The sequence below is a fragment of the Chrysochloris asiatica genome, unplaced genomic scaffold (genome assembly GCF_000296735.1).
Source record: "Chrysochloris asiatica unplaced genomic scaffold, ChrAsi1.0 scaffold00113, whole genome shotgun sequence".
NCBI classification, from domain to species: Eukaryota; Metazoa; Chordata; class Mammalia; order Afrosoricida; family Chrysochloridae; genus Chrysochloris; species Chrysochloris asiatica.
In genome coordinates, this window is record NW_006408631.1 from 8,135,648 (window position 1) to 8,161,310 (window position 25,663).

At 36.7% G+C, this 25,663-nt stretch overlaps 1 protein-coding gene across 8 annotated transcripts in view; it reads right to left on the reverse strand.

Moving 5' to 3' along the window:
• The window catches only part of MBNL1 (muscleblind-like splicing regulator 1), a 186,093-nt gene extending 176,701 nt beyond the window's left edge, over positions 1-9,392 (reverse strand). For 5 of the 8 annotated variants that reach the window (XM_006867967.1, XM_006867972.1, XM_006867971.1 and 2 more), the window contains exon 1: positions 8,683-8,856. In XM_006867967.1, coding sequence (XP_006868029.1) covers positions 8,683-8,856 — 174 coding nt within the window. Of the gene's footprint in view, positions 1-8,682 lie in introns of all 8 variants that reach the window. The other 3 variants (XM_006867973.1, XM_006867969.1, XM_006867974.1) reach the window with 3 other exon arrangements.
• Between the last annotated feature and the right edge of the window lie 16,271 nt (positions 9,393-25,663).

The window sequence follows — 25,663 nt, forward strand, 5'->3', positions numbered from 1 at the left end:
CAGTGGCAGAATGGATAAGCAAACTTTGGTACATACACACAATGGAATACAACACAATTTTAAAGAATAACAACAAAGCTGCAAAAGACCTTATAATATGGATGAACCTGGAGGACATTAAGCTGAAATTAGTCAATAACAAAACGGCAAATATTGTATGAAACCACTATTGTAAAAAGTCAAGGAAAGGTTTTCACACTAAAACATTCTTGGATGGTTAGCAGGGGTGGGTGGGAAGGAGATAGAGAGTAAACACATTTTAACTTGGGTCACAGGAAGACAATATATAACAAGGAGGAGGTTGGCAGAAAAATGATGAAGGCAAGAGAAGACAGGGAGGAGTGCAAGAGTTAAAGGGGGCAGCAATCAACGTTGTTACATACACAATTCTGCAAGTCCTGGTGTGGCACTGTGGGTTAATGTGCTTGACTGAAAAGTTAGTTTGCAGGGGTCGACAGTTCAAGCTCACTGGTCACTCCTTGGAAACCCTATACAGGTCGCTATGGGTTGGAACTGACTCGACAGCACTTAACAAGTAGATAGATATATGGGTACACAGGGCAAATGAGTACAAGAGGGAGCGTGAAAGTAATGCCACAAATATATAAAATTTTTATAAAAGATATTTGTACATGAGTATTTTCCTTTGCTGCAAACATATCCATGAATATGGTGGAGCATTTTCTTAGGAGACAACATGGTCAATTGGCATATTTTACTCCACAAAAGACAGTGGTCTACAACCTACTTTGGTGAGTAATGACTAGAATCTTAAAAGCTCAGAAGTGGCCATTTAAGGTGCATCTACTGGTCTCCCCCTTGTCTGGAGGAAAGAAGAGTGATGAAAATTGGAGATGCTTGGAAATAATTAGCAATTGTTGCTAAGCGCTGTTGAGTTGGTTCCAACTCACGGTGCCCCTACATAAGGTTTCCGAGGAGAGACTGGTGAGTTTGAACACCCAGACTTGCGGTCCAAACTGACCTGTGATATAGTGCTTATCTTCTAGCACAACACCAGACTCCAATGGGTTACTGGATCACATGAATATCAGTCTCCACAACCCTTACCAGAAGTACTAAATGGTGCCCAGCTGCCATTATCAACTACTCTGAAAGGGATCCCATTAGAAGGTCCTGAATATAGTGGGAGAACATGCAGAACAAAACTCAAAATTATAAAAAGACCGGGCTTACTGGTCACATAGAGACTAGTGGAATTTCAAGAATATTGTCCTTGGTCAGTCTTCTGTTCTGAAACTGACCTTACCCCGATGGCTGAGTTTTCAGAAATAGATAGGTATATAAGCGGAAACAAGAATACAAGTGAGACAACTAGACCAACCATTAGAGATCAAATGGGCTGCATTTACCTAAGGACAAAATTCAGAAAGATGAAGAAAGGAGGAGAAATTGAAACGAAACAACACAAGGAGGAAGTAGGATAACTGATGTTACATTGAGAGTATCTCAGTCAAGATATGTAATTTGTTGAATGTACAAGTGAGATGATCTTCTCTGTAAATTTCCACTCAAGTCACAATAAAAAGTTAAAAAAAAAAAAAGTGAAGGTCCAAAAGTATCCAGGATACAGCCTACCAATCAAATTAAAATACGTAAGTTGGATAATTTAATAACTACCAGTATATTTGTAAATACAAGCCCTTGTAGTATAGAAGGTTATATCCTTAACAAGGTATCCTATTTTATATCTAAGTGAAAACCTTTCAAAATGTACCTTCATAGTATGAATAATGCTGTAGCAATATGCGTATTTGACTATATTTGTATAAGCAATATAGTATTAAATGAAAAATCTGTGGTTGATTCATGTATTATAAATTACTATTGTGTGGCACTGTAGCATAGACGCTGGACCACAAGTTTGGTTTGAACTGCAGGGTCAGTTGTTCAAACTCACCAACCAGTCACTCTTGGAAACCCTATACAGGGTCGCTATGAGTCCGAACCAACTTGGCAGCACTTACCAACATTAGAGTAAGAATTCCTCACTACAATTGCTCACTTAGAGTAAAACTCACAAAAAAACAAGTCTTCTGACAATCTATAACTGACAGTTCCCTAGGTTATGAACTTCTGTCTTAGGGACAGCTCATACTTGCCCTTTAGTGTAGGGCTTTGAACCATTCTGCCATGGACTACAAAATCAAACAGGTTCAGACCAGAACTATTACAATTTTGGTGATTTCTTAGAGCCACTAAAATGGGGAAAACTACACATTGAAGCCCTGGAATGGGAGACTTGAAGAGGCATGCTGTTATTGTTAATTCCCTAGAGTCCACTCTGACTTATAGTGGCCCTGTATAAGGTTTCTGAGAAGCAGCTGGTGGGTTTGAACCCTCAACCTTGTGATTAGCCGTCTAGTGCTTAATCTACAGTGCCATACCAGGAATCCTGAAGAGGCATAATGAGCTTTTTTAGGAGCCTAGTGAGTCCTGGTGTGGCTAATGCGCCAGACAGTAGGCTAATGGTCAGATAGTGAAGTAGCTTGAACTGTAAGGTCGGTGGTTCAAGCTCACCAGCTGCTCCTTGGAAAGCCTATACAGAGTCACTATGGGTCGGAGTCAACCCAATGGAACTTAACAACAACAACAAATGAATGATACTGGATTACTGACAGAACTATGGAGAGCCACACACATTCAAAGCAGCAGTCAGTGGCCATGTATGAGCTTGAGGCTGCAATCTTTGAAGTCCTGCTTTAATTTTATGCAAATTTCCCCTCACTTTGAAACACTGAACCAACCCCTACTCCTAAAAATTTTTCATCACAATTAGCTTCAGCTGCACTTGCAGCTTTTAAAACATTGTAAGGATTGCAAGCCTTGAACTGACTGCTATATATGAGTCGTATGCACCTCTTCTGAGTGACATACAAATTCTTAAAGACAGAGCTAGGAACTGATCTTGTTCCCAGTTGTTGTTTTTAAGTGCTGTCAAGTCAGTTCTGACTCATAGCAATCCTGTATAGGGTTTCCAAGGAATGGCTGGTGGACCTGAACCACCAACCTGGCAGTTCAAACTTGCCTTGTGGTTCAGTGCTTACCCCACAGCGCCACACAAGAACTCTTTTGGACTACCTACATACTTTAAATGACTAAATATTTCTATCAAGCTTTTCTAGGTGTTTTTAACTAATGTTTCTGCATATTAATGCCAAATTATTCAAGTCAAATTCAAAGCAATCCATTTATTTCATTGGATGTCATGATTTTGGCCTAACAAGTAGTATAGAGATTTGCCCCCTTATCTAAAAGCACAGAATATGTTTCTGCTAAAGTTTAAAATACAAAAACAATTCAAAATCTACTCAGTAGGGTCTTATTGTAAGTTAAGTAAGTAGCTTTGTCTTCATCTGTAAGAAGGCATGAAAAGTCAGCAATTAGCAAGGCTGAGAGTTGAAATCCTCTACTTGTCTTTGGCAAGGAAAATGCCAGGGTAAGCTTCCCAACCTGGGTCCCTAGGTGTCTGTTCTGAATCTGAGAAGCATTCAATTTTCACCTTTTGTGTGAGCTGGGCATATATCACACGTTTCCTGAATTTACGTCACACTACACAGACTCTATTAAATAAGTAAGAGTCTTATTCATGGACTTGTTTTGAGGGTATCAGAATTTTTCATAATTTTAAATGTCTGAGTGACAATTTCATTTTGAACTCAATTGAAAGTGTCAGTTGCTTTAAGTTTAGATTGCTTTTATACTGTTACACTCACAAACTGAAACAGGGTTTAATAACAAAAAGAAAAGTAGACACAATGTACCAAAATCTTATAAATGCAAACACATTAACTAGTTCTATAATCAGTGCCCTAGTGATTGCTTGATTTAATATGTGGCTGGAAAGTTATCTGATAGTTAAAAATTTCACTCATCTTAGAAATTGTTATCTAAACAACCTCTACCTATTAGAATATAAATGTTGTTGTTAAATGCCATCCAGTCAGTGCTGACAAACGGCAACTCTGTATAGGGTTTCTGAGGAGCAACAGGTGGGTTAGAACCTCCAACCTTGCGGCTTAAACTGAACTTGCGGTTCAGTGCATTATCCTGCAGCACCACACCAACAGGCACACGGACACAGTTATTAGTATTAGTAAAGCAGCTGCAGTGACAGGATTTCATTAAAGAAAAGGCTCATGCCAAAGTTGATGAAGTGAACGCAGGGTGTTCTTTACAAACTAGTAGAATTTCTGCTTGGGGAATAGAATATAAACTTTTACACTGAATATTCTACTGCAAACCTTATTCTTTATAGTTGGTTCATCTTGTAAGGCGGGATGGGGAAAAAAGAAGTTTTGTGTCCTTCAATCAACCTGTCATCACTGAAATACTCATTGACTATGTGCCTACAGGGCTAAACATATGTGTGTGTATGTGCGTATAAAATCTATCAATGTTTTCATATTGAATTGAAGATGCATTTAGCAAAAAAAGGTAAAATTATTACATTTAGAAGCTGATTAGATTGAAAATTTTCTTCAAACTAAGGTGGTTAGTCTTAAACCTACAGATAGTGTTTTAAGTCAGTTCCGACCCACAGCAACCCATACTATAGGGTTTCCTAGGAGCAGCTGGTCAGCTTGAACCACCGACCTTGCTTTTTGAACCAATTTCGTGGTCTAACACATTAACCCATAGAAACATACCAGGATTATCAATTACCTGGCTTAAAAGGTATCATGAGAAGATTATCCTGAGAGCTAAGAAAGGGCAGTAATAACATACAGAATTGTCTAGGTTGACAATACTGTGTGCTAATAACAATGAGTTATCTTCTAAAGTTTCACCAGAAATACATACAAGAATAGTTTATAATACTGAGTTATGCCACCCGAGCTCCCTGTGACCATCTGGAATCTGGATTTGCCTAATCAGCTTTGAGAGTTGCTAATTTACCTGGTCATGAGCTGGGTGCCTTCTAATAGCGGATTCTGTACCTCATACATTCTGCTAGCTCTTCAGAGGCACCTTACAAATGGTCACTCAGTGCCTCTGTTTCCAGGACACTCTGCAGTGGAGTCTGACCTGTGGCCTGCTGTGACCATGATACATTTAATCAGTTGTACTATATAGCTCGACGGCACTTAACAACACCACCAGCCATATAAACGAACTTATATAATAATATTGAAATAAAAGTTTAATTATCTTAAATAAAACTGCCTAAGAGAAAAGTTACTGAAATTTTCAGAGATCAGGGAGTTTTGCTAGATGTTTATGAAAATAAATAAGCAAACATTCGGATTTTATTTCTTTCAATTCCTTGGGAAAAAAATGAATGGATATTTGGAAAGGGAGAATTCAATAGCTAGTAAGTCTATTTCTGTTGATCACATTGGCAAAGTCTCATTTTCAAGAATGTAACTTCACAATAAATTGACTAGCTAAATTTTAGTTGCTAATAGTGACTGAAATTGGTAACTTGTCATTAATTATTTGATTCATCAGTTTTGAAAAAACAGTATCATTTTAATGGTGATTTGCAAGATTTTCTTTTCTCACTCTTTTACTTTATACTTATCTGTATATCCTTTACACGTCACATGGAGGTGAAGAAAATAATGCACCTTTTCAAATGTTTCTGAAGTCCCTAACATCCCAAAATCTATAGTTTAAAAGCAATGTCATTCTCAGATTGAATACACTCTTAGTATTCGATCCGCAAGTAAGACAGCAAGTGTAAAAAAGCAAAATAAAATGACCAAAGCTTAGTACTGAAGATATTGCCTAACTTATAAACTGTAGCACATTACTATATAGCCTTTGCTCTTATTGTTAGCATTCTCGTTCTGCTATATTTAATATATTCACCAAGTCCGTATTATCATGTATTCCCATTTTACTCAGCCACACATTAACTGTGATACAGAACTGTATGTTGCTATTTAACAAACTTAAAATCTAATTATTTAAGCCTTAGAGTCACCAATATGAAACAAAAACACAATCAGCTAAGTTTCTTCCTACAAGCTTTAGTAATATGTCAAGTGATTTCTTTTCAAATTAATACCAACTTTCTTGAACAGATTGACTTCTGTTTTTAATGAAATGAATTCTCCTCTTCCAACTCGAAGTCTGCTCTAAACGTAAGTCACCTGGGAACCTGGCCAAAGTCTGAAACAGCACAGCTGAAGGGTCCAGCCATTTCACAGGGTCCTCTCAGAGAGTATTTAGTTTGCTTTCCTAACCTTCTAAAAATAGTAGATTACACAGTCTACCTCCATCTCATGGTTTAACAACTCAGGAAAAGCTGGGCTACAGATTTAAGTAATGCATAGAAAACATTTTATTAAAGAAGTCAGGATATTACAAGTTTTCAAAATTCCTTCCGTTTACTCTCTGAGACAATACAAATGAGCGGTAACTGGCAGGGAACCCTCATAATGATCCCCGTTTTCAGAACTTCAAGCATGAGTCACAGTTACTTTAACTGCTTTAAAATATGGTTTTGATCTATTTTAGCCACAAAATTGAACACAGGAAGACTGCTATCTCAGAGGTAGGATTCTAAACACTGTATTCAGAATCACAAAATGGGATTTTGAAATGTGAATGCTGAATTGCATATTCAAAAAAATTTTAATTACTTCTTAATATAGTTATTTTGCTAACACTTAGGGTACTAAGAAGTCCCACCATAAATGAAAGTGTATATTTTGTTCCCCTTATTTAAATAAAAAAATATTTACCAAATTTAAAATACTATAAATTAAATTGTGGCTTCACTTAGAAAAACAAAGAATCAGGACAAAGTTTGAATTGATTAAATGCTGTAATGACCACAGTTTATGAATAAACTTAAAATCTTCAAGGTAAACGCTATTTTTTAAAAAGTCCTTGATGTGGCAGTTGAATCTTGTTAACCACATAGCATGTCATTAAGCAATGCAGCTTGCTGCTTTACTCACAGGGGGACTGTTCTGTGGCCACAAATGAGCAGCAACTAAAAAAATATTTTGAGATGGAAAAATAGCAACTGAATATTAATGTTTCACAATGTTTCCAAATACTGTGGAAGCAGGTCTTCAGTGAAACCACTCAATGTCACAGCCAAATTTAATGTCCTTCATTTTGCAGCAACGAGTGCGCCATTAACTGACTGTAGGATTAAAAATTGGATTTACTAGTAATTGGGTCAAAACAGGGTTCCTTATGGACACAGCTGGTTACTGACCAGCGTCATTAGCCTTTGCCCCTCATTTTATGGTCCCAGTCTCTAATTATACCTGAAGACAGTAGGCTTGAATTTAAGACCACAATCACTTGCCCTTCATCAGTGCCTTTCAAAGGAAATAAGAGAAAGATTCAATGGAAATGTGTAACTTTTGCTTACTGAACTGTAGAACTGTAACATTAAAATAATACAGCAATTTAAGAAAAGTTTATTGTTGCTAATACCTCTTTGTTCTGAAGATGACATCCTTGGGGTCTGTGGCAAAAACTTTAGCAAAATGACACAATCTAAACCAAAAAGCAGTTAACTAAAACAGGTAATTCCTAAGTAACTCATCCAGATGTTGTTAAAGAGAGCACTGTTATTATTATAGCACTATTTTCTTTTGTGTTTTTTGTTTTTTCCAAAAGACAAGATAGATCTGTGAGACATTTACTTTTTAATATATGTGAACATGGTCTCCTCCTTCAAGGTTCAAAGAGTTAATCAAATGGGGCAAGAGTATTCAAAAGCAATTCAATTAGACAACATAGGTGAAAAGTGCCCAGGAAACGTCACATTTTGAGTCTGGATAGTGCATGTCAAAATAAGGATATGTATGTTATGTTTTAAAATACCAATTTTTAAACCCTATACCTGAATTAGGAATCCAGTTACATTTGTGAATGTCCAGAAATACTACAGTGAATCTTTTCATGTTCTGGTTCCACACAACAAACTTTTAACACTGCTAGCTGAGTCTCAGAAATATTAAAAACATACACACACACACACGATCTAACAAAATAAAGTTACTTAATATTAGAATATTTAAAACTAAATAATCCAGTTAATAACAGTTTCTACTTATTTACAAAAATCATGTTCAACCAAGTTTATACCTCAGATAAGGTACTGTGACAGCAGGTCGGAACCTAATTCTATTATATTTCCCACAAAAATGCAACGTTCTGGCCTTAAAATCATATGCTCATAAACCAAAAAGAAATCTAAAAGGTCAAAATATTAAAACATTTCAGTCTACCCAACTTCAGCTGACTTAGATTTTAGTATTCTTTTACAAAGGTACAGCACCTTTACAAACAGATAAAAACCCCACACTAAATCATCATCATTCAGCTACTTCTATGACCTTGCATATATCTAAATGCTAAATACACACATGTATCTACATTTTCTATTCCTACACACACACACTGGCTTTGCTATTGCTAAATTTAAAAGTGCATCGATACTTTCTGCTCTTGAAAAAAAAAAAAAAAAATGATAAGAGTTACAAAGACTGATAGTTATTCATAACAAAGTTTGGCCAGACTAGGTTCTGTTTCTTATCAATAAACTCTTCCACACCAACATCATCAATATGACACACCAAGTAACTGGACTATTAACAAAGCAAGTCATAAATCCAATCAAGTGGACTGTCCCATCCATAGTCCCTTTATTCAATTATTGTGCATCCTTAAAAGAATATAATATTTACTCACTTTCAATGAATCAAAGCAGGCGATTACTCGTCCATTTTCAACTTGGCAGCTTTTCGATGGATGTGCAAATTTACATTCCGTGTCTGGCCGTGAGCAAGTCCCCCTTTGGAACTCTCTACATACTTCCAGTGTTAGCCATTTAGTGTCCCGAATAGGTGTGACACTAACAGCCATGATTAGATTTTACAGGTAGTTAAAACTTTTCAGTGAAACCAACAAACCCAAACCCGCCCCCCAAAAAAGACAGCAACAACAACCAAAAAAAAAGCTGAACTGATAAAGCTGGAAAATGATGATGAAAATGTCCCCTCCAAAATACTTCTCCCCCACTCCCTGCTTTAAAAGTACATGGAAAATTGTGTTGTCAATATCAAGGAAAAGATCTCCCACTAGAAATTCACAGCATGAAACTGTTATGTGAAAGAGGTTTGGTTTCTAGAGAAATCCTAGGATTATAAGTAGATGAATGTTTAAAAGTAGGGCCTTGAATCTGCCCTGTGCTCTCTGTAACCCCTTCCCAGTGCCAATTTGGAGCCCAAAATGCAAGCATGAAAACGTGGCAGACCCTTTGACACCGAATTTCCAAGCTGCTCTCAGCAAAGTTGTCTGAAAGGGAATCTCCTCGCAGCTGAATTTGCAATGGAGTTTGGTGATGCAATCGGTATTGATTAGTTTGGCATAGACAGATGCAGCAGTTTAGAGCAAAATCGAGAAAATGATTTTTTTTTTTTTCCTCCTTGATTTCCTGGCAGAAGATATCTTACTTTTTCAGCAAACTTTTCTTTTAAAACTAAAGCAGCCTACGGCAATGCCAGATACTTAGAGCTTTTCTCTTGATTATAAGTAGAAATGGGGGTGTCTGGGCTAGAGGTGGAAGGTGGAGATGCTGTCGTCACAGTCTAGCTGGCAGCAAGCAAGGCAAAAGCAGAGACTGCTCTAGAAGCGGTTCCAAGCAGCAGAGACGTCAGGAAAGGCACTTCTTAGTACCAACCTGTAGAAAAAAGAGATAGGTTAAGATTTACTAAGTAGCACTTCACTGATGTCCTACAGTATCACAATCTTGCCATGTGAGACCAGGCTAAGTAATATTCAAGTCGGCTTCTCTCTCCCTCCTTCTCTCTCCCACACACACACACATATACACACAAAATACTTACAGTGAGGCATATTGCAGCCAGCCATCGTAGATTTATTAAAAAAAGGGGCCGTTTCCCCTTGTGAAGCAATGCATGATAGTGAGATAACCAATCACAGATAGTGTTGCAGCAATATTCTGGGCAGAAAGCCAATAGTGTGGGTTGTCTTATGAAAGGTCGCGCCTGTCAGACGTTCATTACTATGCTATAAGCACAGAAAATGTCCATCAGATGTGACTTATTCCACTGCAAGAGGACGAGCATGTGGGTTTTGAATTTACCCAACATGCAGTTAGTGGACTAAACCATGTTACTTTCAAAACAGCTTCCAAAACAAGTCCAAGCACTTGAAGATCATTACCAGGGTGAATAAAAAGCAAAGTCTAAAAATTGCAGCTGACTTCCAAGCTGCTTTCCTTCTGGCTCTGCGCAGGGACAGGCACTGAACAGCCTGCTCATGCTGTCCTGACACGTGAATAAAAAAGGAAAGGGGTGTTTACAAATGGTACATTCTCCTGACCTATCCAATTCACTTCCTTCTAAAGCCCAAGTCCTGCCCCTCCACTGAAAGCAGCACTCATACTGTAAAACTATTCCATTCAGCCGGCAGACACTTTGTCAATATATCACAGGCAGGCGAGATATGAACAAAAGCATCTTTTATTCGAACATTTTCTAAGCAGAAGCTGAGGTCATGTGGGGAAAATAAGAAGCGCAGTGTTGTCAGTGTGTCTGGCAAATCCAAAGTCAACCTCAGGGGAGAAAGTGATTGCATCACAGCAACATTAAATATTAAGTGAACAATTTGATTTGAGCAGCGTGATGCACTTCAGGGGTACAAACCTGAATGAAGTCAGACAGGGCTGGTGGGGGGGAGGGATGGCATCCCTTATTGCCTAAGGATCTGCTAACAGCTCCTATGCTTCTTATGGAGTTTTGTTTCAACAACTTTATCAATCAGGATAAAGAATGTTCAGACAATTCTTATTAGTTACAGAAACAAAACATATGCATTGTTTCCCATAGGAATGCTGCCAATAAAGGAAGCATGGCTTTAAAAAAAAATCCGAAAGTGTCAAACTTTAAAGACATGACATAGTAAATAGTGTTTGGACACTACTTCATGGGCCCAAAATGGTATCTTTTGACATATGGTAAATTCATAATTTGGACATCAGAACTGTAACACGAATCACAAAATGTGTTTTCGAAACGTGAATACTGAATTGTATATTCAAAACCATTTAAATTAATTCTTAATATAGTTATTTTGCTAACAGTTAAGGTGCTAAGAAGTCCCACCACATATAAAATTGTTTGTTTCCTCTTATTTAAATTAAAAATGTTTAATTTAAATAATTTAAATGTTTACATTTAAATAATTTAAAATTTTAAACATAAATTATGGCTTCAGTTAGAAAAACAAAGATTCAGGACAAAGTTTGAGTTGATCAACTGTATTCTGACTTCTAAATTTTGAGTACTTGTGTATACCTATACATGGAGTTCTGGTGTGCCACTGTAGGATAATGCACTGGACCACAAGGTTGATTTGAACCACAAGAGCAGTGGTTCAAATTCACTAGCTTCTCCTCAGAAACCCTATACAGGGTCTCCATGAGTCAGAATTGACTCGATGGCAATTAACAACAGCAATAACAAACATATATACACTAATTTCTTTAGAAATCTAAGACTATAATTTTTGAGAACTATTCAAAGGACAAACGCATCCAACATTTTTGTTTTCTTAAGTTTTCAGGTTCTAAAAACTGATTCTAAAATACCAAATTCAGGTCAGTTGTAAACTCTAAGTAATGTCTAGCATCCTGCACTTTTCCTCTGTACTCAAAAACTGTCAACTATCTCAGGCTTTGAACATAGACCACTTGCAAGATTAACAATCTCTTCAGTCCTTCTCTCCAGAATCTTTAAATGCCTTATTTGCCACCATTCACTAAGATGACACTTCCTCTGAGACACTTGTTCCAGCTCTATCTACTCATATTAAACCCTACCTCCTCTGAATTACCTCTGTACTAATTTATTTTCTTGTAACTCAGGCCCACTAGACTATGTTCCCAAGGACACCACAATCTTACTCATCTCAGTGCCTAGCAGTGTTAGAAAATGGGTAAAGTTCTATAAATTACCTATTACTTCATCTGGACGGGATTCCCTCTAGAGCACAAAACTATACACACACATAAACACATGTCTGTCACATATCCATGAACACACATGAAAATGCACACTTAAACACACACATACAGATCACTGTAACTGTAAAGGGGGGGGTGCCTTGTGTGCCACTGTGTTCTAGTGTCACTTAGCCCATTCATTCCCAGGAGTCCTGCTGGTCTGGGAATAGCTCCTTCTCCCATTCCACACTGAGGGCTTTCTAAAATGTCATCACTCTCAAGTCCTTCCTCACCCATGTTTTTCTGATATCAACACAGATCATGTTAAATACTGGAGATATATCACAGTCAAAACAGCTCCTCGGGCATAATCTCATCCTGTTACCTCCCTACCACAAGTCTTTAAAATACCTTTCTGTACCTTTCTCCTCACTTCCCTGCAGTTGCTCTTCCTCCTGGTCATGATGCAGCCTCCACCTTGACTCTTTTTCATCTTTTCAAGATGTCTGTCTTGACGTTTATACTCTCCTTCCTCTACATATGTAAGTCCTGTCTTTCCAGCAGGTTTTTGTTTTTCTCTCTCTCTTTTAGCTCTGAGACATGCTCCCAAAGGTATGGCATGGCAGGAGGACTGGATTCTCTCCTTTCCTCTCTCCCTAATTTTCTCAATGCATCGTTCTCAGTCATACATCCAAAGACCCTTCCACATTTAATGCATTTCTTTCTTCCTGTCCCAGCCACCACCTTGGAATCCACTATCATTCTGAATTCCACATCTATATCTTTTCTTTGCTGTTCTGCAAAGACTTTCAATGTGCTCATCAAAGTCAAATCCAAAGTTATTTCTAGTTCTTGTCTTTGTTTCACCTCTAATGGTACTTATAGCTCCCTTCCTCTTTCTTGAATTTTCTCCCTTGTCATGAACAAACATTTTTGTCCTTTTGGTTTATCCCTATCCTCCACTTGTAGTACCCTACCCGTTATTGTTGTTGTTAAAGGCCGTCGAGTCAGCCAACCCACAGCAACTCTGTACAGGGTTTCCAAAGAGCAGCTGGTGAGCTTGAACCACCGACCTTGCAGTTAAAACAGCTTTGCAGTCTGGCGCATTAACCCATAGCGACACACCAGGATTCCCGTATTCTAGTAGAGAGTAAAGTTACATGCCATGTGTTTTGTGCTCCTTGGAACTGTTAGCTGACTTTACCAAGCAACACTTTAAGCTTTGTTTGGTTTAATACATACTTCACCCTTTCAACCTGGAAAATCCTTTCTTTCTCTCTAAGTTGTAGGGCCAACTTTACTATACATTATTCCATTCCCAGAATGCCTTCAATATTTTCTATCTCTTTGTACTACCTGTTTTCCCTCATGCGTTCCCTGAAAACACAGCATATCATCAATATTCTGTTAATGCCCAGTTCCTGTAGATGTTTTTAAATATGAATAAGATTATTCACAGTAATATAAATAAACAGACCCATCCCTGGAAATATTTAATAATGACATCCGAGGTCCAAAGAATATGGGACCAAGGAGAATTCTAGCATTAGAAATTTATTAACTCTAGAGCTGATTCTTAATTGTTCCTTTCTACTGTGCTACAGGCTTAGACCCACTTAAGAACAAAAATGCTTGAACTAAAAAGCATGCTAATGAGATGGTCTAATTATTTCTATTTTGTACAGCAGGGAAACTCTTTTGACTTCAAAAAGTGTCACTGAACGAATTATAGGTATATGACTGTAAGTGGCGTCCTGGTACGGAGCTGTAAAATAAGTATTGTACAACTAACTGCAAGGTTGGCGGTTCACACTCACCAGCCGCTCACTGGAAACACTATATAGGGTCACTATGAGTCAGAAACACCTTACAGCACTTAATAACAACACTATGTAAGCAGAACATACTACTTAATTATAAAAGATACAGGCAAGGATGATAAAATGTTTATATCCAGGTATGAGCAATCAGAATGGACATAAACCTTTACTCTATGGTAGTCTAGCCAAACTCAGTGGGGTACATGTCAGCCCTTGATATGTGACATGCTAAATTACACTCATACCTTGAGCATATGATTTCAACTAAATTGCTTGCATGAGATTATTGCCTTGTAATCTTTGCCTTTATCAAAGGAGAAATTTCAGGAAAGGTTTGAAATCCTAGTCTGGGATTTTGGTAAATAAGGATTTTTGTAAAATTTATAGGATTTGGAGCACAATATTAAACAGTGCATTGGGAATATTTTGATTGTAAGAATTCTCATCAATATATTTGATTATTTATAAAAATAACAGTAAAATATGTATTATTTGTAAATAACTATTAAAGGAAATATTTATGCTTGAAAGATATTTACTTATAGGCTGATTGCTTCTGAAACAAACCTCTGATCTATATGTCAACATATGAAAAATAATTATAACTCCTCTCAGGGAGGAATTTAGCAGTATTGCAGGATGTCTGGAGAATTTAGCAGTATTTCACGTTTTAAGCTCTTTAAAACAAACCCTCTTTAACTCATTGATCAAATTTTTAAAAGATTTAAACTATTAAGTTTTTCACATTACATGGCATCTACAAATAAGCATATGCTGCCACAAGGATCAAGAACCAATTTTCCCTTGGATGACAATCAGAAATCAAGTGCATTTTCTAATCAAAGCTATGATTGGAGAAACAGGTAGGAAGGGAAAGAAGACCACATGAAAAATGAAGGGAATGATGGATAACAACATCATATAAAAAAAAAAAAAGCATGGAAATTTCCAAAAGTTATCTTTATGACCAATTGATATATTCAAGTACTGAATAAATGATACTGAACTTGCATTGGCTAGCTTCATATACATTTGTATTTATTGGTCTCATACATACTGCAATACAAGATGGATGCTTACAAGATATGAGAATAAAATTCTATTTTGGATAACTGAATGATATTTAGGGGCAAGGTTAAATGTCCTAATCAACTCTGTTTACTAACATTTTCAGTTCTTCCAAGCCAAATATAGACGGGTTGATCAGATTACATCCCAGAATACTTAACAGAATTTTTTTTTTCATAAGCTTATGACTTTGACATAGGGTAACATCGAAGAAATTAAGAGCTTACCTACCTAGAGTCTTTTATTACGATTGTTGTTAACAAAAACAGTTTTAACTTGACTGGATGAGACAGTTGACTCTATGGTGTAGGTATAAAGATGCCAAGAAGAGGCCTTTTGCCCCAAACCTTAACTTTCTCCAATGGCTCACTGGTTTCAACAAGTCCACAACTAACCATTACTTTAGCAAGTTTGCTCACAGAATAATTTTGCTAAGGTTTATCCCAAATACTTACAGAGATTTCAGTACGTAAATGAGCACTTCTAGAAACAATCTAGCCATTTTTCTGATCACTAAGGAGCTCTAGTAGCGTAGTGGTTATGAATCAGGCTGCGAACCTCAACATCAGCAGTTCGAAACTACTAGCTGTTCCAAAGGAGAAAGATAAGGCTTTCTGCTCCCGTAAAGATTTACAGCCTCGGAAACCCTGTACAGGGTCGCTATGAGTCAGAACCAACTCTACGGCACATAACCACCACCGCCACCAAGGTACTAGACAGACAACCAACGCTATTATTTATTACTTGGAAATGCTGTATTCTGAATGTGTTCATATGGAGTTGAATCCTGCAGTCTTCAACAAAAACCTGAGATCAGTGTTTCTGAGCGAGGGGTAAGCACACTACAGCTAGTACCACAGTGATTTTAAGCAATACACAGATAACATAATTGTAACAGAGGCATCAGAACACTATTACTACTAGCTCATCAGCCTTGTGACTACAGAAATATTATGACTTAGGAGTTGACTGCATTTAACCACCACAACAAATGCTTAGGAAAAGGTTAAAGTTTAATCAAGAATAATTTAAAATAAGACTTAGTAAATACAGTGGCAAAATCATGAAGGGATACACAAATGAGTGAAGTTTCAAAAATACTGCTAAGTAAAAGGACTTTCAATTATGCATCCTGCAGAACGGTACAAACCCTGCCCATGTGGCCTGCTGGTTAAACATGTCTCCTTGCTTGGGGTTATGAGTGTCAAGCTCCTTCTAAGAAAAAGAAGTTTGTATTTATTGCTTCAAATAGGAAATCTAAGATCGGTCAAAGCATTTTTTAAATTATGATAAATTCATAGGTTTGTTTCCAGAATCGTCAACTGGTCTATCTTTGGAAGGATAATGCAAGAATGTTGATGGGGTGATGAGTCTATTGCTAAAGATTAGAATTCCAGAGGCAACTAATTCAATTGCACTTGAATTTGAAAAGAACTACATTCTCCTAAATATTTAGTTTACAACAACAAACAAAAAACACAATGCCTCTACAGAGATCATTTAAAAAATTAATTTTTAATTGATCGCTGTCTTTATCAGGTGAAATAAAAAATACAAAGTTTTAGGGTCACTAAAAGATAAACATCACAACAGATGACTGAACTTTTTGTATGCTGGACCACTCTCTTTGTACATTAATCCAGTACTTATTAAAGAATCATCTTCCTATAAAGTAAGGCTTTTCCAGGCTACTGTCAAAAAACTCCAACGTCTCAACCCTCCAGCAGCAGCCCACACTGGCCAGACCCTTATTCTGAATTATTTTTCTACATAGTACGAGTTAGTATTTTACATAATGTTATGTACTTATAAAGTGAGCAAATCAGCCTTAGAAGAAATATAACCAGAACCATCCTTAGAAACGGAGGCGTTTCAATTCACTTACTTTGTATGCAACTTTAGGAAGAACATCAGGACACTGGTTGATAGAATGCGCAAACACAAGGGAAACCATCAATGATAAGGACTGACATATACAATGAATTCAGGCATGACTAAGACCTTAAAGGTGGTGAAGGACAGGGCCAAATTTCTTTCTGTCATAAAACGGTTGAAGTGCCTAATGTGGCACTGTAGGAAAAGCACTGGACTTCTAACTACAAAGTCACCAGTCAAAACCCACCAGCTTCTCCTTGGAAACCCTATTCAGGGTCATTATGAGTTGGAATCAATTTGACTACACATAACAACAACAACAACAACAACATACATAAGGTTGTCACGAGTCAGAAACAACTCAACTGAATGGGCAACTGAAAAGAACATCTCACTCACTAATCAGCTTATTAACTGCCTTTGCCATAAAAAACGAAAGCTCCATAAGAGTAGAGTTGTCAAACTGTTGTTAATACCTGTCGAGCACTTTCCAACTCATAGCAATCCTTGCAGTTCGAATGGACCCTGAGATCAAGGGCTTAACCTATGGCACCCTATACCAAGACTCTAGTAGTCAAACTACTTCTCTACTAAATACCAACACCTGAACAGCGCATGGTCCAGAGTAGGCAAACCATTTTCTTCATATATCTGAACACCAGTTTTTAAACATTCTCTACAAATTTCAATGCCTGCCATATATGTACCCCCATTGAATACACTGGATGTGTCACCTTTATAATCTGAGTGGAACGAACATCTGACTCCATTTATTGGAAAGAGCATGAAGCAATGGAGTTAAAATAGAAGCATACTTAAGTATCTCCTTGATTGTGATTCTGATGAAAAGGTTTATCCACAGAATTGTTCAAAACAGTTTGTGTAACTTTGCAAATGTAAAAAATTTAAATACTAATCTGTGAATTTCTGACAGAAACTGTCTTCAGTTCTGGCAAAAGAAGGGGACATTTGCATTTTTTTATGATATGCAAAGAGGCAGTGTTTCAACATTTCCCTATTTCTAAAAGGAGATCTAATGAGATAAAACTGCATGCTGTTTTATCATTGTTTGGGAGAAAAAAATTAACCCTACTTAGTTTTTTATTTACCTTATAAAGCAAAAGTTAACTTGGTAGTCGTAATCATTTCTGAACTGTCCATTTCCGTTAATATTTCAAAACAATCAGTAAGAAATCAAAACATAGGCTATTACAAAGGTAGCAATGCTGTTACGTGCTTAAGAGCTAAGTGGTAGAAACATCTAACTCACAATCCTGGAAGAAAAGTACATTGATCTGACAGGTATCGATCAATATAAATCTGCCATGACAAAAATGGAATTCAGCACACTGTGATATTATTATTCCCAATGCAATGGCTTAATCATGTACTTTGATTCTGAAAGTTAATCATTTTTTAATCTGGTAAAATAAATAAGGCTAAAACGCTAGTTTTGATTTTTAATCTTATAACTTCGTAACAATTTCATCTAGCTTCTTACTACTTTGGTGGAACCTCTTACCAAACCATGTCTAAAAACTATTTCATTGCTTAAGGAATGTTAGCAAATTCATCTATGCATCCACTGATTCATGTTAATGTTGTTAAGTGCTGTCCAGTCAGTTCCAACCCATAGCGACCATAGGATTGTCAAGGTCGCTGGTGAGCTTGAACCACCAACTATGCAGTTCAAACCAACTTCGCAGTCCAGCGCATTAAGTTTTAAATTTTTGCCGAAGCAGAAAGCCTCATCTTTCTCCCACAGAGTGAATTGTGGGCTCAAAATGCAGACCTTGTAGTGTATCCAGTGTTTATCCTACAGAGCTACCACACTCCCAAAAAATAAGTATAGAGTTGGTCAGTGATAGAGCCGAGGAGATATTTTCATGGTACTGTGTTGTTTTTAATTTCCAAATACTTGATTTGAAATCATGGCGACCCTAGAACTGCACTGCATAGGGTGTTCAAGGCTGTGACATTTCAGAACAGATCATCAGGCTTTACTTCTGAAGCACCACAGACCCTTTGGCTAGGAGTGCTGTCTTAACCATCTGCACTCCAGTGAGATTGGCTGCGTATGGACCTCTTCAGTACAGTATTCTAACTTTCCTTCCATAGCAGACACCTGTATCATGCTCACAGCCAGTGCTTATAAAATATTCTCCATAATCTGTGTTTCCAGACTCAATCACAATGAACTACAACATTAAAGAGTCAAAAAATGACAAATACAATAATACTAAGTATAACCAAAATATAAAGTATATCTCCATTGTTATTGTTAAGTCGATTCTGACCCATAGCAACCCTGTATAGGATTTCCAAGGAGTAGATGCTGAGCTTGAACCACTGACCCTTGCAGTTCAAACGAGTTTGCAGTCTGATGCATTAGCCCACAACGCCACACCAAGACTAGTACAGGATTTATAGTTGCTACATTTTAGTTAATAAAAATGTTCTGTGGTAATTGCACTCAACACTATAACTATATCTGAGCCAAATTTTAACAGATAGATCTGAATTCCCAAGCGTCTGATTTAATAATCTCAGTGATAGAAATGTAATGGTCTTATTTCTATTGAAGTTTATTCAAAATATATGGCTTAGTTAGAAATCATTATGAAAAAAATTATGGAAACATCTATGTTTATAATTAAATATGAAACTCTAAAATAACTGTTCTCCAGAATATAATGAATGAAACCAATAATGAAAGCACTATAGAATTATTTGAATGCATACTAAACTAATGAATTAGTAGACTACTCATGATATAACACTATATACTAATATTTCTCCCTTTTACATTATGAGTAAAAGTTCCTATCATCACTTAAGCCAAATGTTAAAAGCACTCAAGTTACACAGTTTAACATTACAATCATTACAGCATTTACCATTTATGTATTTGATCTTAAGATTTTTTTAACAAAAAAATCTCAGACTTTTAAAAACAAATTAGTTTTAATTTCAGCTAACTGAAATTATTCCTAATATTAAAATATGAAAATATCAGCTAATCTGACTTTGAAAATTACAAATTCACATAAATGTTTGCATACAAATAAAATGTATGTCTTCATTGACCTACAGTAAATTATACCCAAGTGCTTTTTACTATCTTTAATGTGAAGAGGGAATGTTAGAAAACAAATGCACATTGGCAAATCATATTTCCACTTCAATATAATTTAAGGACACTTTGGATAAGGTGCCACATAGCTCATTTATTTAAACAGATCCGAGACTCCGGAACAACAACAAATTTTATCTATATTACTAAAACTGTGACACCCCAGACCTACAGAAGGTATTTTGCAAAAGCCTAGAATTTCAAAAGGCAGCTCCACAGTTCTTTGAAAATTAGTAGTAAAGAAAGGCATATTTTGTTTATATCTGGCTCACTGTTTCTTATATAGTTTAACTTACAAGAAAGGCAAAAGACACAGAGATTCTACAGCCTCAGAAAGTTTGATAACTCATAATAATTAGATAAAAGATGATGTGTCTCCATGATATCTAAATGATCCTACTTATGTTGTTGTTGTGTGCCACTGAGTCAGTTCTGACTTATAGCAACCCTGTATAGGGTTTCTGAGGAGCAGCTGGTGAGCTTGAATCGCCAAGCTTGTGTCTCAAGCTGACTTTGCAGTTCAGCACATTCAGTGCCACTTATATATCTATATAAAAAACAAACAAACAAACAAACAAACACATTTACCACACTTTCATTTCACAACTCTGTATCTATGGATTTATCACACACTTAAAGAAGTGAAATCTCATTAAACTTGCATCAAATGTCAATACCCATCTGTTACCTCTGCATCCTTCATTTACAGAGCAACTACAGACATACATGAAAAAGACATGTTTTCACAGAGCTCACATTCTGAAAGCAATGTCAAATGAAACAAAAACACTTACTATGCTGTGTGACAAGAACTTTGAATAAAATATATAATGCCCAAGAGCACAATTCAAGCTAACCCAAATATTCATTACTTAAAATTTGAGCCTCACTTCTCTTCCTATACTGAGATTTCCATATCTCTAATTACTACAATAACCTAAATTACTTCAAGTCAAAGAATTAACAATCTGTACCTTTATCCATAGTTCTACTTTTGTCTCTGTGTATATGCCTGTCTCTGTGTGCATATGTGTACTGAGATGTTTTAGAGAGAAAGAAAGAGAGAGACAAACCCACTGCCATCAAGTTGATTCCAGCTCATAACAAACCCATATGAGGTTTCCGAGACTATAAAATACAGTTTGAGAACTAAGGTGAGACTGACCATGTCACAAGCATTTTCAACTGCTTCAGATGCATGTGAAAGTTGAACAATGGATAAGGAAGACCAAAGAAACATCGATGCATCTATAGTGTTGCAGAAGAATATTAAAAGTACCATGGACTGGATGCCAGAAGAACAAACAAATTTATGTTGGGAGAAGTACAAGGCTTTTTTAGAAGCCAGGATGGTGAGACTTTATCTTTCATACTTTGGACATGTTATCAGGAGGGGCAAGTTCCTGGAGAAGGACATCTTACTTGGTAAAGTGAAGGGGCAGTGAAAGAGAGGAAGACCCCCAGTGAGTGGGACTGACCCAGTGGCAGCAGCAATGGACTCAAACATACCAATTGTGATAACCGTACAGGACCAGACAGTGTTTAGTTCTGTTGGGCAAAACTTGGAACCAACTCAACAGCACATAACAACAGCAAACCTTGAAAAGTTACTTTACCTAAATATAAATTGTAAATTTTTATAGTAAGTAGGTACAAATATAAAATATAATTTTCCTACATAAAAAGCTGAAAGCCTCTATATATTTTTCAAAATATTTTCAGTTGTTGACCTTTATATGGCAGCTAATCAATGAGGACATTTGTAAAATCATTTTTCAACTCTTATTCCCAAACAAAACATTTAATTGCTGAAACTGTTATGGAAAGGTTTACATTTTGTAATTATCTGCCAAAGAGCAGAGGCTAGAAATCTGAGTAAGTTTTTGGGCTGACAGAGTATCAAAATGGACAATATACAGCTTCTAATTAATAAAAACATAATGTGTAGTTAACAGCATCGACAGAGCATGTTATATTTGGAACACCTCTGACAGTACTATGTCATATGATTAAGAGATGCTTTTTTTACACATTATTTCTACAAATGTCAGAAAATATCCTGATCACCCCACACACACACCTTTTTTTAGACACTAATTGACTAAAGGAAATGGTTTCTGACAACTGCTATAAATAATGCAAGGCATTAACAAGCTAGCTGAGGCACAATAGAACCCTAGTGGATTCAAGTAAGTCCCAAATACATTTTCCCATGTGGTAATTTCCTTTCAGGTTAGGATTCCTCTTATGGCCATTTCTGACACAGAATGGAGTATCCTGATCCTTAAGTGTCATGCTAAGCCATGACACTTTCAATTATAACAGCTAAGCTATCGTGTGGCACTTTAAAATAAGCACTGGACTGGTGACCACAACGTCAGCAGTTCAAACCTACCAGCTGCTCTCAGGGTTGCTTTGAGTTGTAACTGATTCAACAGCACACAACAACAGATAAGTTTATACTTTAGCATGATTTAGCCAAGAGTACATACCCTGTTAGAAAATAAAACCACTCTCCACTCACTTTCCCCACTGAACTGTCTTTCTCAGTTATTAAGTAACAGTTCATGAAATACATAAGTACCTGAAATTGGATTGTCAAAAGACTAAAATGGCTGGCTGATGGAATATGGACATTTCTAACACTTTTTTTTTTTTTTTTTTAATCTTCTCATTTTGACAATGCGACTCTACCATGTTGTTAGTGTATTTTTAAAAAGTCACACTTCTCAGGAGATGAATCAAGTATTTGATTCCTAGCATTTTGTACTTTTTAATGTATATTGAATAAACGTATATGGCAGCTTGAAGATTGGTTCTTTGCTAAGTAGAAAAGAACATCACTTTCTGTATTATATTAATTGCCCATAATTTTCTGTGCATTCTGAAAAAGTTACAACCAACAAAGAAATGTGAAAAGCAGACTACATCCTTCTAATCAGACAGCGATAAAGCTCTACGTGTCTCCATCAGCACCATATGTACTTAAAATGCATCAGCAAACTTTCCATGGCAAATCACAATGTAATGGTAGCTAATAAACTGCCAACAGCTTGTTAATAGCATCAGTTAGTTTCCTGGAATATTAATATACTAGCAAGAGTCCTGGACTACCTATATTAGTCACCCAAGGTGACTGTTACACATAATTCTGGATCCCACTTTAAACCAACTGATGTTACTACCCAACATTCTACATTTTACTCAAATGCTCCACATTATTGTTAATCTCATTCAATTTTCAAAATGATAATCCACTGGACCTAAAAATGACTCTCACCAAAGGTAGTTTACAATGTTTCTACCCATGAATTTTCTAAAATTTCCATAATTATCTTCCCTGGAATAATGGCTAGTTTGAAGATTTGTTATTGTGCTCTTTGCTTGTATTGTATCAACTACTTTGTTGCTGTTTTTGCTATCTACCGTAGAGTCGGTTCTGACTCATCACGATCCTGTACAGTGTTTCTGAGGCTGTAAATCTTTACAGGAGCAGAAAGCCTCATCTTTCTCCTGCAGAACATCTGGTAGTTTCGAACTGCTGACCGTGAGATTAGCAGCCCGATTCGTAACCACTATGCTACCAGAACTCCTTATCAACTACTTTAGTAAACTGGTAAATATGTAAAATGGTATGGAAATGTCCTGTTATTATTCTTTATTAATAACATTATTATACACCTAGTACTATGAATGCCTACGTCTTTCCACATAATTCTGAGATACCAGTCACCATAAACTCACCAGTTCAGAAACCACTATTTCAGTCCTGTTCACAAATGGACACAAGCTAGCATACAAGAGCTAATTTATTTTTAATACCCCTTATAACTGATAATTATATACTGTATAAAAGAACAATCATGTAGAAGTGTAAAAGTACCTTACATCTTTATTTCATTCAAATTCACTTAAAACTGTATGTTTACATATACAAATACAAGCATACCTATAGAAAGGGGCTTCAAAAAGTTTGTGGAACAACTTCATTATCTATTAATTCCAATTTTCCATGAACTTTTTTAAGTCTCCTCACATGCATGTAAAAGAAATACTTTAGAGACAGTGACAGGTTCCTTAATTCTTATGATAGTAATTCTCATTATATTCTTGTAATGTGAGTAACACATAATGGTATAATTATTTTATAAAGAAGATGAAACAACTAGGACACCTATTTCATCAACAAAATATGACGAATCAATTGCTAATATGTTAGATTAAAAATTAAACAAGTATTAGTGTGCACACTGTGTATATAAATGAAGGGGGATCAGAAAGTTCATGAAAAAATCCCTTATTATTTCATTTTTTCCCATCAAATTTTTAAAGCCCCCTTGCATGTCTGATGTGTATTTAAAATCAAAGAACAAGAATATGCTTTTACATAGAAATTAATCAGATAATTTTCTTCATATACAACAAATACTTAGACATCTTAAATTGAAGTAAAATCTTTGCTTTTATTTCATACGGCTCTTCTAGCCTAGTCCTTGTAACTTCCACCAAACAACTTTTTCCTGATGAGTCTGTGTAAGAAAAGGTGGGAGAAGATACTGACAGGATGATGTGATTCAGTTTTAATTGTTAACGGAGTTCATTGTGATTGTAAAAACTGAGAACCCTAACGTAGGTTTAAAATGAGCCATCTCAGAAGAAGAGTCAGTAGTGGAACATGTCTTTTGGACCCTGAGATCCCTGCGTACTAAACCTCCTCAACCCAAGGACAGAGGAGTGGCAGAAGTGCAGCAGTACAGAGAGCCAAAGCATGAGACACAGTGGTGAGCTTTTCCAGCCCATGGAATAAGCTCAATAACTTTGGGCAGGAGGCTTGTTTGCAGGATGGGGTGCCTCCAGGCACTTAATTGGGGGAGCTAGGTTTGCTGAACCACTAAGGTAGAGCCAGCTGCCTTCAAGATAAGGCATATGGTGGAATGGTGTGCTTTGTGAGCATTTATCAGCAACCCTATATGACCGTTGTAACATTGGCCAGGCAGAGAGAATCCTGCCTGTGGGCACAGCTGAGGAAAGGCTATCCTGACTGGAACAATTGTGTCCTGCACATTTCTAACCCTCAATTGTGACCTGTTAAGGTGTCCCGGTGTGGTACTATGGGATAAGCACTGGACCGCATGGTTAGTTTGAACCACAAGGTCAGCGGTTCAAACTCACCAGCTGCTCCTTGGAAACCCTGTACAGGGTCGCTATGAGTTGGAGCCAACTTGATGGCACTTAACAACAATAACAACTTCCCTAATAAATGCTTAAGTATAAATATTGTCCCTGAGATCCATGTGGCCATTGCAATGAATCACTGAACCCAGATGAGAAATAGAAAGTGCCAGTTGGTGCCATGATTTTTTATGGATGCAATTTACTCGATCTAAATTTTTGTCATTTGTTATTTGCCCCCCACCCCAACTCTGACGACGGCCAGCTGTATTTTCTTGGCTATGTGTGGGTAAATAAAGTTCACATGGTTAAGTGACAGACTCACCGAAGTCCCAAAGCTAATTACATGAAAGATTCAGGACCTCAAATTAGGTCTCCTGATTCCAAATTTAAAATTCCAGTCACAAAAAGACACTTTGCAATCGAACCAATTCCAACATACAGCAATCCTACAGAACTGGGTAGAACTGCTCCATCGGGTTTCCAAGACTGTAATTTTTACAAAAATCCTGTCACATCTTTCTTCTGCACAGTAACTGAGAAGGTAGAAAAGTCTGGTGGCATAGTGAGTTACGCATTGTACTGCTAACTGCAAGGTCAGCAGTTCAAGTAGCTAAGTACATAACTAGTGCTCTA